The following is a 12,729-nucleotide window of genomic DNA, read 5'->3' as shown; positions in this document are numbered from 1 at the left end:
TATGGTAGGACTGAATTTAACTTTCTGAAAACCACTTTTTTTGATGACTAATCTTTAACTAGCTATTGAATGATCCAGCTCAGGAAAACATGTCAAATATACTGAATTGGCACTTACAGAGTATTAACATCAAAGATCTGGTCTCATTTTTTAATGCTCTATATCAGTGATCAGCAAAGAAGGACCTATCACCTGTTTTTGTAAATAAAGTTTTATTGGAACACAGCCACACCTGTTTATGTGTCTGTTACCTGTGCATGTTTTTACACTACAAAGGCAGAGTTTAATAGCTGCAACAGTGAACAACATACGACAAAGTCTAAACTACTGTCTGACCCTTTACAGAAAAAGTTTGCTGATCTCTGCTCTGTATAATCTAGTTGAGATTAAATTATGATGTAGTTAATCTTTAATATCTGTACAATATTCTCTGAGACTTTTAAAGAAATGCGTGTAGAGAAATACAAGTATTGGCTTTTTCTCTTTCCAAATTCATGTTTGTGTCAAACTTGTTTCTGTGTAAATTTTCAAGTGTCGAGTTAATCATTTGTTTATTAGTTTTATTTTTCCCTTTATAATCATTTATTACTGTACTTACTTCAATTATAAATTCCAATAATAAAGCAAAATTGTGATCCAGGTGCTAAGTGGTTGACTTGGCTTATTCATGCCCTGCATGTCAGACTTGACATTGTTACCAAACCTGTTTCAAATTCATTCATCAAAAGAATAAATCCCTATATTTTATATACTTTTAAGGGCAATCACGTACATTATTTATAGTCTTAATATTAAATTCATGTGCTAAAGATTTAGTATAATCTTTAATAAGAAAATTTGATTTTAATTTTTAAAACATTGTTAGTGGGGAATTTTAATATTAGACTAAATTCAATTATCTTAAGCATATCCTGTTAAAAGACGCTATTTTAAAGCATTGAAATGCTTTCTTTTTCTGTTAAAATAATAATTCTTCACATTGCAGTACCTGAGAAAAACCTAAAAGTGTTGTGTAGAAATTCTATACACTTTTTGTTGTGTTGATTATTTGGAATACACATATTAGGTAACCTGCCTACACTGTTATTTTCTCCCTGATCATATGTAATTCTTTGAAATGGAAAAGGGGAAATTTATAGCCTTGAGAACTAAATTTTTTTTTTTGCAAAAGTTCCCAGTAACATACCAATCTAAATGTTTAATTTTCATGTATCTTTTCACATTTTAAATAATCAAGTTTAATAAATTAATTATGGAGTTCATAAAAATTTAAATTGAATCTTCTTTGGCAGTTGTCATAATCAACTCTTAGTCTTATTTCATCCAAAAAGAAGAACATCAAGGTAAATGTTCCTCACAGATATGGCTTCCTTTAAAATCATATTAAGCCAACCAGTAACTGATACTTAAATGCCACTGATGTTCTTCTCGTCCTTTTACCTGATCATAAATAAGTGTAAGAATTTTGTTATCTTATACTTTTCTACTGTGTTTTTTTATTGAGTAAAAAAGAAGTGATTATCTTCATAATTCTTGCAGAACAAGTTTTTTATGAAGCAGGAGATTCAAAAATGATTTATTTTGGGAGAAAAAAGATTAAATATGAGAGTGTTTTTCCCCTTGTTGAAATGTGAATCCAAGTGGACATTAGTAGTTTGAAATACATTGAGTTTATATATTTATTCTGTTTAAAATACAGTATTCTAAAATTTATACTTTTTTTCATCAATGTAGCTGCCTCATTTTTGTAACGAATTTATTAAGTGTCTTCTGTCATCTTTTCCTAGTATTGTCTGTGTGTGGGGGGCGGGGAGGTTAAATGTTAATTCATAGAAACATAGAAATAGGGCTTGAAAAACCAGGAACCTGGATATCTAAACATTCTAGTTCAATTTTAAAATAATTGAGGCCATTTCTAAAATTCACATCATTTACCAATACCCATTATAGATTTTCATTTAATTTGCCCAATTTAGTGGTTGCCTAAATAATAGACATTTTCTAAAATGGGGCATTTAACATTTTTTTTTATGTTACCTTTATAGCGTTTCTTTAATTCACCAACATTACCAATCATTTCAGTAAGCACTATAATTCTTATAAAGCAAGATGCATTTTTGAGGAGAACCAATTTGCTTTCTTTGTCCTTAAATTGAATAATTCTATGAAAAAGAGAAAATGACATTAGTCATCAAAAAATGTTCAATTTTGGTCAGCCTTTCTGTATGGTATACTTGTTTTAACAAATAAGTAGCAGCAGGAGATTTCAGGTCAAATTTAGTGATAATTATTTATCACTGCTTTTGAGGTAACAGTTAAAATTTATAATAAAAATACTTGCCTTGTTTTATTTGTGATGATGTCCAAAAAACAGAGGAAGCACAGTTTCTGTTAAGCATTGAAAGTCCAGGAATAAATATAATGATGAGAATGAGTGTGTCTATCACTGGGGAACTTTCTTCATCTAAGCACATATGAACAATTGATCCTTGTAGTCATATATAGCAGTAAACATTAATAACTTAACAGTCTGAAGTCAGTGCAGAAGATATGGAGCATTATTGAAAGATGGAGTCGAGCAGGTGGCACTTTAATATGTTCAGTGTCATGGTTGACTCTAAAGACTAGTCGAATGAAATTACTTGAGGTTCTAAAGATTTAAAAAGCGAACTCATTTTGCTGCACTAAGGAAATGCTACTGATCAGGCTTTCTGTGTCCCTTTTTTCTAGGCTAGAAAATATTAACCCTGAAGAAAATGACATGGTAAGCCATTCTCTGAGGAGATTTCTTGATGTCAGTCTTATATCTTAGAGGCTTAAGTTCAATTGAGTGGGTTTCAAGAACTAAGATGTGGGAAAAAGAAGAATTGACACACTAATAATGTACATCTTTGCTGCAATATGAAAATTCAATAACTTCACTCAGTCAATTTACAATTCACATGTGCCTATTAATTAAAACCCTATATTAAATAAAATATATTAAAACTTCATGTCTGACTAACATATAATGGTGTTGGTAGACATTACAGGACTTACTGAACAGAATAAACAATGCAGACACAGGCATAGCTATTCAGAAGAATGGAGCTATAATTGTGGATAGAATCTACAAGACCAAAGCATGTAAAAAGAGAATAACTGCAGAAGAAATGAATGCAGTGATAGAAGAACGGGATGCTGCTTTGTCTCAGGTAACTGACTATATCTGTAAAAGCATCTACTACCATTTCCCCCTCCTCTTTATCATTAAAAAAATTACTTTCCTCACATATTCTTAATTTAAATGAGTTCTTAGCATATAAGTAATACCACAATGATAGATGTATTAATTACGTTTTGTTATTCTTCAAATACTTGTCTCCTCGTTTCTTAAGAAACTGTTAGCCTGCCCTAAAAACATAGTTTTATTCTTTAAAATAATGAGTTGTATATGAGACACAGTTTGGTGAGGGCCGAGATTACGTCTTTTATTACTATTACTATTATTACTATTTTATTCCCAGTGCCTAATTCAGTGCCTTTTAGTTAAGTACTGATACATGAATCAAATTATTAGTGTATTCTGTTCCGACATCACACCTTCCTGCTCTAACTGAAACCTGGCAGCCTCCCTGAGGCTACTGCTTCCGCTGCAGTCCTCTCAGGTAGTGATTGTATTTCCTCCCAAAGCAGTTATACCAGTGGACATGAAGGCTTGTTCCACATTAGTGTTTTTAGATTGGTTTTCCTTTTTTTCCTCTCTAAACACCTTAGAAGCTCATGCATCAGATTTTATCACCCGGTACACACTCTTGTGTTGCTTCCCTCGTTTCTTAAGGATTTTAGGATCTGTTTCATTGTCCCTCTCTTTAGCCTACGCCTGTCATGATTGACGGTGATTTAAATATCTATGTAGATGATCCTTTCAACATCCCAGCCTCTTATCTTGAATTTCTCTCCTCCAGTCATCGTGTGTTCTACACTTCTTCCGCTGTCACCCTATAGTCACATCCTGTTCTTGGTCATGGTCAATCTCAATTTCAAACATTCTGCTTTCTGACCACCACTTATTATCTTCCAGCTCACTTACTCTCGAACTCTGACTATAGCAAATTTTCAACTCCACTAGTATCTTTTCCATTGATCTTACTACCTGTTTTCCTATCCCTCAAGCCTCTCATCTCCTCACTTCCCTGTTTATCTAGCTTAGGTTTCATGGCTCACTCTAATTTTCACCATTTTGCATTTAATATGACCTTGGTTCTCTTGGCCCTCTCTTTGTCCTACTCACCTGGCAAAACCTAAGCTTTATAAATTTGACTTTCTGCCTGTCTAAACTTTCACAGCTTTATATGGCAGGAGAATGTCACACAAGTTTGCCTAATGTACTTACCTTAAATTCATGGCCACTATCTTCAGATAGGCCATTGGTGTTATCTGATAATCTTTTTGCTTTTTGTTAGTCTGCTCCCACTTCCCTTTAGAGGCCAATTTTCTCTTCTCCCTTCTTCTTAGGTGCCCACCTTCCCCTCCCAAATCAAAAAAAAGAAATGCTGTCTCCACCGTTTCATCCACCAGCCCACCTGCATTTGCACCCACATGCTCTGCCTTTTCCAGTTTCCATCTTTCTTTTACTACATGTGTGCGTTTAAGGACAATCTCTCTGTTTCCACACTAGTTGACATCTTTTCTTGCCTGCGTAAGGTTATCACCTAACCAGTTGTCCCTTTTCTCTTCTACTTCATAAAATGTTTCCTCCTTGTTCATTTCTGTCACTATCTAAAATGCTTTACTATCTTCCATGGAAGCAGGGTGGAAGTTTTGGTTAAGCCTTAGTCTATCTGTGGTTTACTGCTACATTTTTGTATTTCCTAAACTAAGAGCTGTGTATTCACTAGGGCCCTACTCCTGGCAGATCCTGTATTCTAGTGTTTGTCTCTTCAGCATTTTAAGACTGGAAAACTCCATTATTCTTTTCAAAGAGTTTAGGGTTTAGCTTTTTAATTTCTCACTCTGTGTAGGTCTGGGATTAACAAATGCCTTGAGGTGGTGTTCTCAAATCTCAAATTTTGTCACTTCAGCCCTGTATGCCAGAAGCATAGATAATTTCTCTGTCCTCCAGGAGTCCTCTGTGTGGTCAAAGCCTTGCCAATGCCTTGAATCTTTAAAACTCAGCTGAGAAATGACTGCAGATCTTCAAATCTCCTCTCTCCAGTTAACCCCTCTTAAGAATTTTAGTCGCTCATGTTATTGTCACAGCAGCAGCCTTCTTATGTCTTTTAAACAGATGATTTTAAAATTTAATCTGGCCTTTCTTGTTTTTGGTTGGAGCATTATTCTGCCACAAATGATTCTGTCCTATCTAGATGTGGAGATCTGACATTTATCTTCAGTTTAGAATGGGAAAAATTCTTTAAACTTTTAAAATAGACAACTGTTTTTTACCACATTATGCTCTACCAAGTGTATTCGGTCTTGGATCCACATATTGTTGCAGAAGAGATAGCCAAAACTATTTTTATGTGCTTGGAAATAATCATAACATAAATTTAAACATTTGGTATTCTAAGCATTTATTTTCTTGTTAACTAAAAATAAACTCATAGAGCATAATTAAATTTTGTTTGCCATTCATTCCTTCTCCCTCTCTGTCCTTTGCCCACTGCCTCTCATACTATAAAATATAAAGAAATCAATACTTGGTAATACTTACTAACATGTCATTATTTAAAAATAGATATTTTCTATCACCGCACTATATTTATTAATCTATATTTATGTATTTATTACATTTTATGAGACACTTCTTGTTTATTTTAATTTGTATCCTTGTTAAGCTCTCTGGCCCAAGTGGTATTCATTTTAATATTTATGTCATTACCAACTTATAATTCTGAATGGAAACTTTTTTGCATGAATTTTTAAAAATAAGCTTTTTTATTTTGCAATAGTTTTAGATTTACAGAAATATTTCTAAGATAGCACAGTACAGAGTGCCCATGTGCCTTTTACCTAGTTTCGATTTCCCTTGAGTTTTGCCATCTCACATTACGTTTATCAACATTAGGAAACCCACATTGGTACATTACTATTAATTTTAAACATTATTTAGATTTTACCACTTTTCCAGTAAAGTCCTTCTATTCTAAGATTTGTCCTGTCTCCCCAGTCTCCTCTGCCCTGTGACAGACAGCTTATTAGTCTTCCTTTTTTCTTTTTTTTTTTTTTTTCCACCCATACCTTTGAAGATACTGGTCAAATATTTTGTGGATTATCTCTGAATTTGGGTTTGTCTGACATTGTTCTTATGATTAGACTGAGATTTGAGTTTTGGGAAAGAATTAACATAAATTTCACCTTAATTTTAAAGCTGTTATTTGGCATCAGATATTTTCTAATTTTACTATGTCTTCTGTGTGGTGCCAGTATAACTTTAATCCCATTCTATGTAGCTATTGGAAATCTTTAAATTCAGTGAGAATTTCTTGATTTTGATACATTTATTAAGTTCCTTTATTTTTTAAATCAAGTTAAAATTATTCATTTACTTGAACTGGCCTTGTTAAAATCTTATCTTTTTTCAGATGAATCCCTATACTATTATTTATTCAAATTCTTCTCGTATATATTTTTCTATTTCTTTTTTTAAGTTGAATTTATTGGATGACATTGGTTAATAAAATTATACAGGTTTCAAGTGTACAGTTCAATAATATATCATATGTATAGCATTATGCATTTACCACCCAAAGTTAAATTTTCTTCCATCACCATATCCCCTTTAACTTTATCTACCTCCCCTTTCACCCCTTCCATCTAGTAACCATTAAACTGTTGTCTGTGTCTGTGAGTTTCTGTTTGTCTTGTTTGTTGCTTTCAGCTTTATATCCCACATATGAGTGAAATACGATTTTCAACTTTTTCTGTCAGACTTATTTTGCTTAGCATGATAAGCTCAAGATCCATCCATGTTGTTGCAAATGGCAATATTTTATCTTTCTTTATGGCTGAGTCATATTCCATTATACATATGCACCACATCTTTATCCAGTCATCTATCAAAGGCCACATAGGTTGTTTCTATATATTGGCCACTGTGAATAATGCTTTGAACATTAGGGTGCGCATATTTTTACAGATAAATGTTTTTAAATTTGGGGGGTACATACTCAGAAGAGGGATTGCCGGGTCATATGGTAATTCTATTCTTAGTTTTTTGAGGAACTTTCATACTGTTTTCCATAGTGGCTGTACCAATTTACATTCCCACTAGCAGTGTATGAAGGTCCCTTCCCTGCCCCCAACCTCTTTAACACTTGTTGTTACTTGTCTTGTTGAGGGTAGCCATTCTAATAGGTGTGAGGTGGTATCTCATTGTGGTTTTGATTTGCATTTCCCTAATAGCTAATGAAGTTGAGTATCTTTTCAAGTCTGTTGGTCATTTGCATAGTCTCTAGGGAGAAGTGTCCGTTCAGGTCCTCCACCCATTTTTTAAATAGGTTGTTTTGTTGTTACTATATAAGCGTTTTATATATTTTGGATATTAGGCCCTTATTGGAGGTATTGTTTGCACATTCTCCCTTTCAGTTGGTTGCCTCTTTGTTTCGTTGATGGTTTCTTTTACTGTGTGGAAGCTTTTACGTTTGATATAGTCCATTCATTTAATTTTGCTTTTATTCCTCTTGCCTTTGAGGTCAAATTCATAAAATCCTGAAAGCCTTAATGTCTTTCATAAGATGAATTAAAAGTTTTATGATTAGCATTTGTTTGATAAAGTTCTCTTACCAACCAATCTTATATACTTTCTTTCTCATTTTTTTGGCTCATTAATGCTCACATATTTTATTAAAATTATAGAAACATGTAATTAGAGGATAAAGCTAGAAACTTTTTTTCCACTAATTTTTCTGGGATTTTATGTTTCATAGGACTGTAGAGGCTGTCTAGTTAAACCATCCACTTAATTGAGGAATCTTATCTATGATTAATTTTCAGTTTATCCAAATATGTCTAAACTTTGTACTAGTATTGGCTTCAGTATTTGACTGATAAGTTATATTGCATCAGATATGTTCAAACATCTGTGTGACCAATAATGAATGTCCTAAGTCATTCAGGCTAGTCTTAGAGGCTCAGTTGGATCCAGGTCAGAAACCAATATACAGCAGAAGAATAATAGAACTAGCCAGGATTTGGCAATTTTATTAGCTTTTGGGGCTGACCTTATGGCAAACTACAGTAATTCAAATGACCGCTTGAATTAGTCTGGAATATCCAGAGAAACAGAACCAATAGGAGATAGAGATTTCATATAAGGAATTCATTCCTATAATCCTGGGGGCTGAGATATCTAAAATCTGCAGTTGGTAAATTAGATACCCAAGAGAATCAGTGATATAGTTCCAGTCTGGCTCCAAGGCCTGAAAACCGGGAGAGCCAGTGATGTAAGTTGTAGTCCAAGTTCCAAATTCAAATGCAAGAGAAGACCACTATCTCAGTTCAAAGACAGAGAAGAAATTCTTTCTTATTCAGCCTTTTATTCTATTCAGGCCTCTAGTAGATTGGATGAGGCTCACTCACATTGGGAAGGGCAATCATTACTCCTTAGTCTACTGATTCAAATGTTAATCACATCCAGAAACATCTTCACAGACACACCCAGAAATAATTTTTAATCAAATATCTGGGCATCTGATGGCTCAGTCAAGTTTTCACATAAAATTAACCATCACACCATTCATTCCTAGGGGTTTTGGATAAATTAGGCTAGTTTAGGAGAGTTTTCACCTAGCATCAGGAGGCCTTGGGCCTCACTGATACTTGTAATTGATAGGATTACACTGTAGAGATTGGCCCCTAGCTGATACCTGGTGCAGAGGTGGGGGGCCCAGCCCTGAGAGCTGAATAAATTAGGCATGGGAATGGGGGTTGGGATATGGACATTAGCCAGATGGGCTAGGAGGTGTTGGTAAAATAAAATAGGTTCAAAACACTAAAGCAAAGGCTTTGTCATAAAACTTGGAGTATAGCAGGAAGGAAGGAAGAAAGTGGTAAATTCTGTATGTTTGGAATCTATTCCAGACATAATAGATAAAATGCTTAAGGCTTTTGAACTAATTTTATTCCCACCTACTAATAAGAATAAGATTTTGTATTACCAGGCTTGATCATGATTAGGTCATGAACTACAGTAACGTAAAAAGGAGCTTATAAGGTAAAAACTTTTAGGGTCAGAGCACAGGCAGGTAAGAACAGAAGCTAGCACTATTTTCTCTTTCCCAGTTAAATATCTCATCATCTTTCAACTTCAGCCTTTTCCTGGGTTTCCTTTTACTTTGTTGTGTTCTAGAGGTTAGTTTCCTGTTGTTGGTCTATCAAAGCTGAAACTAGTAATCAGACATTTCTGTTACCTGAACACCATGCAGAGAATCTTAACTCACCACTTTTTTTGGAAATGAGTTATTCCAAATATCTAAATTCAATATCAGCCTTTTTAATTTGTGCATTTTTATTGTTTCTGTTGTTGAAATATTTCTAAAACATTTTCCTACTTTCTTTAAACGAAAATTAATACACCTTTATTTTTTTCTGAAAACTTAGTTACTTTGTTTTTGTCAGATGCTATAAGGAAAACTAAAGATCCCGAGGTCTTTCAGGTTCAGAGTTGACAAATACAAAAAAAAAAAAAAATTACCCATAGTAAGACCAGGGGTAATCATCAGGGTAATTAAAGAAATTCAGCTGAATATTTCACAAGTTAGGTTTTTTCTTTATAGCCTATAAGCTATACCAAACATCAAGCTCTAGCTCCAGCAAAATGAAAAATAAAAAGACAAAGATATGAAATCTAGTCATATAATGAAGAAAATTCTGGGAAGACAGCTGAGCAATGTACAGAAAATACAGTTGGTCTGTTGCTTTATGGCTCTCCTCCTTTAAGCATGTTTTTCTCTGTTACCGGAACATGCTGCCTCTCTACTTGTTTCTCATTTGCCTACTGTTTTAAGGCTAATTTAAATATAACCTTTTCCATAAAGTTCTTATGTGAAACAGTATTGATAAATATCTGCTTCATGCCCACATTTTACCTTGTATCCTGTTATCGTACTTGTCACACTGCATTGTAATTAATTGATTTTATGCCTTTCTTTCTTACTAGCATAAAGATAGGAATTGCTTTTCTTTATCGGTGTCTACCATAATCCTTAGGATAGTGTAGGCACTTAATATATTTTTCTTGAATTAGAACTATTTCAAGATACACTGAACCAAAAGAAGTTAGTGAAATACTATTCATTCATTCATTCATTCATTCATTCATTCATATTTTATTGAGTGCCCATTATGTGCTTTGTGTTGGGAACTCAGCAATGATCCAAATATAGAAGGTTCATACACTATGGAACTTACATTTTAGAATGGAAATGTAGATAGTAAACAAATGAATTTTCAGGTAGTGATATGATGAAAATAAAAAGGTGATGGAGAGTGACTGCAGTTGGTAGTAGAGTTGTCACTTTACATAGGGTGATCAAGGCAGACCTCTTCGTCCACATGAATAGTTGAATTGGACTTGAAAGAGAAGGATCCAGCCACACAAAAGAACTATGAAAAGAGCGTTCCATCATAAGAGACACTGATATAAATGTACCAAGCTTAAATGTGATTTAAATGCAAGAAATGCAGTAGTAAGTATTGAAGTAGAAGAAACAGCAGCAGACAAATCTGTAAGGTGTTGTAGAACATGGTAAGAAGTATATGTTGTAACTAAATGCAGAGGAGATTGCAGTAGTCCAAGCAAAAGATGAAACCAGTAGTGGCTCAGAGGAGCGAATGGAAATTTAGAGAAGTAGACAGATTTGGGAAATATTTTAATAGTACAGTAAACAGGCCATGAAAACAGATTGCACTTGGGTGTAACAGAGCAGAAAGAATTAGAGTTGTCTCTTGTATCTTGGCTCAAACACTGTTCGGATATTTGTTCCATTTATTGTGATAGGCAAGTTTTTGGGAGGAGATCAACATATTTTGAGAGAGAAATTACATTATCTCTTGAATGTGGTATATTTGAGATGATTCTTAGAAATTCAAATGGGAAAATTGAGCAGGCACATGGTTATTGCAGCCATCAGCATATAGATATTTAAAGCTATAGGACTAGGTGAAACTAAGGAAAGATTATTGAGAAAAAAAGAGGGCCTAGGACCAAGCTCTGTTGTGTGCCAGCATTTAGCAGTTAGGCAAAGTAGGCAGAGCTCACAGAGGAGACTGGAGAGGATGGCAAATGAAGCAGAAAGAAACTGAGGAGAGTGTGGTGTCAAAGAAGGCAAGAGAAGAGGAGAACATGTTTGTAACAGATGAAAGTCATTAATTCCTTTGAATGGTGTTGAGAAGTCGAGCAAGGTGAAAATGGAATACAGTCGGCCCTCTGTATATATCAGTTCCTCACCAATAGAATCAAGCAACTGCAGATAGAAAACATTTGTAAAAAAGTTACATTGTTGCTGCTGTATACTATGTAGTTAGGCCTATGATGGTTGTATGTGTACTGAAGAAGTACAGACTTTTATTCTTGCAATTCCCAAAACTGTTTACATAGCATTTACATTGTATTACTATAAATAATCTAGAGAGTATACAGGAGGGTAGTATGTAGGTTACATGCAGATACTATATAAGGGACTGAGCATCTGGATATTGGTATCTACAAGGGTCCAGGAACCATTCTTCCAGAGAAACTGAAGGATGACTAGTTATTTTAGATATGATCATGTGGAAGACATTGAAGGCCTTGACAAAAGCCCTGGCTAGGAGAGAGGCCACACTGGAGCAGTTTGAGAGGAGAATGAAAAGAGAGGATGTGAAGACAGTGAATGTATACAAATTTTTCCCCCTGTAATGGAGGTAGAGGTTTGGGTATTACATGGAGAGGGGGCTTGTGGTATCATGGAATGATTTTTTTTTTTTTTTAATGGGAGATTCTAGCATATAGTTGGTATGTTGATGGAAATGAACCAGGAAAGAAGGAAAGGTGATTTTAAGGGAGATGAAAGATAATTGAAGTAGGAAAGTCTCAGAGTAGTTAAATAGCTTGAGAGGGGGGACAAGATCTAGAACATAAGTCTAAGAGTTGTCTTTTGCTAGGAACAGGGAAACTACTTGAATTGTGACAGGAATACAAAGAACTTGGATGGATACATATGTTGGCAAGTTGATACGTTTAAAGGGTGCGGTGTCTGTCCCTTTCAGAATGGAAATGTTGTTAATTGAGATTTTCAGTGTGACGGGCCATTGGATGGCCCTGAAGATTTGTAAGGAGGAGATATTTTGAAATTGTTGTCTTAGTTTGTGCATAAATGAACATAGAGTTCCGTAGGATTGCCAGACAGAGCAGAATGTCCACTTGAGAATTAGAGCAATGAATTTAAAGTGAATTGAAACCTGTCAGAAAAGTTACATGATTTCTTCAAGCAACATTCAGATCTTGAGTGTAGCGTGGTGTCACATGTCTTTGATTTTAACTAGGGATGGGGTTTTAATCGTAAAAAAAAAAAAAATGGGGGTAAAAGGCTAGGGAGTCATTGCAGTGATGGGCCATGGACTCTCCCTTGGATAATAAGAAAGAGGAGTGATAAGTTATGCAGAAGGAACTGAGGAGAGTGTAGTATCACAGAAGGTAGGATCCTGGGCAGTAAAGAACTGGCAAGTCCATGTAGTAGAGATCTTCATTTGTCTTGGAGAGTTACT

At 34.6% G+C, this 12,729-nt stretch overlaps 1 protein-coding gene across 4 annotated transcripts in view; it reads left to right on the top strand.

Annotated features, from left to right (window-relative positions):
- Positions 1 to 12,729, top strand: part of MIPOL1 (mirror-image polydactyly 1) — a 231,853-nt gene that overhangs the window by 72,719 nt on the left and 146,405 nt on the right. For all 4 annotated transcript variants that reach the window (XM_016138601.2, XM_016138599.2, XM_036238290.1 and 1 more), the window contains 2 exons: positions 2,731 to 2,764; positions 3,024 to 3,194. In XM_016138601.2, the coding sequence (XP_015994087.1) occupies positions 2,731 to 2,764; positions 3,024 to 3,194 (205 nt within the window). The remainder of the gene's footprint in view (positions 1 to 2,730; positions 2,765 to 3,023; positions 3,195 to 12,729) is intronic.

This window comes from Rousettus aegyptiacus, unplaced genomic scaffold (genome assembly GCF_014176215.1).
Source record: "Rousettus aegyptiacus isolate mRouAeg1 unplaced genomic scaffold, mRouAeg1.p scaffold_m13_p_3, whole genome shotgun sequence".
NCBI classification, from domain to species: Eukaryota; Metazoa; Chordata; class Mammalia; order Chiroptera; family Pteropodidae; genus Rousettus; species Rousettus aegyptiacus.
The sequence above is the reverse complement of the archived record's forward strand: the minus strand, read 5'-3'. Positions and strand labels throughout refer to the sequence as shown.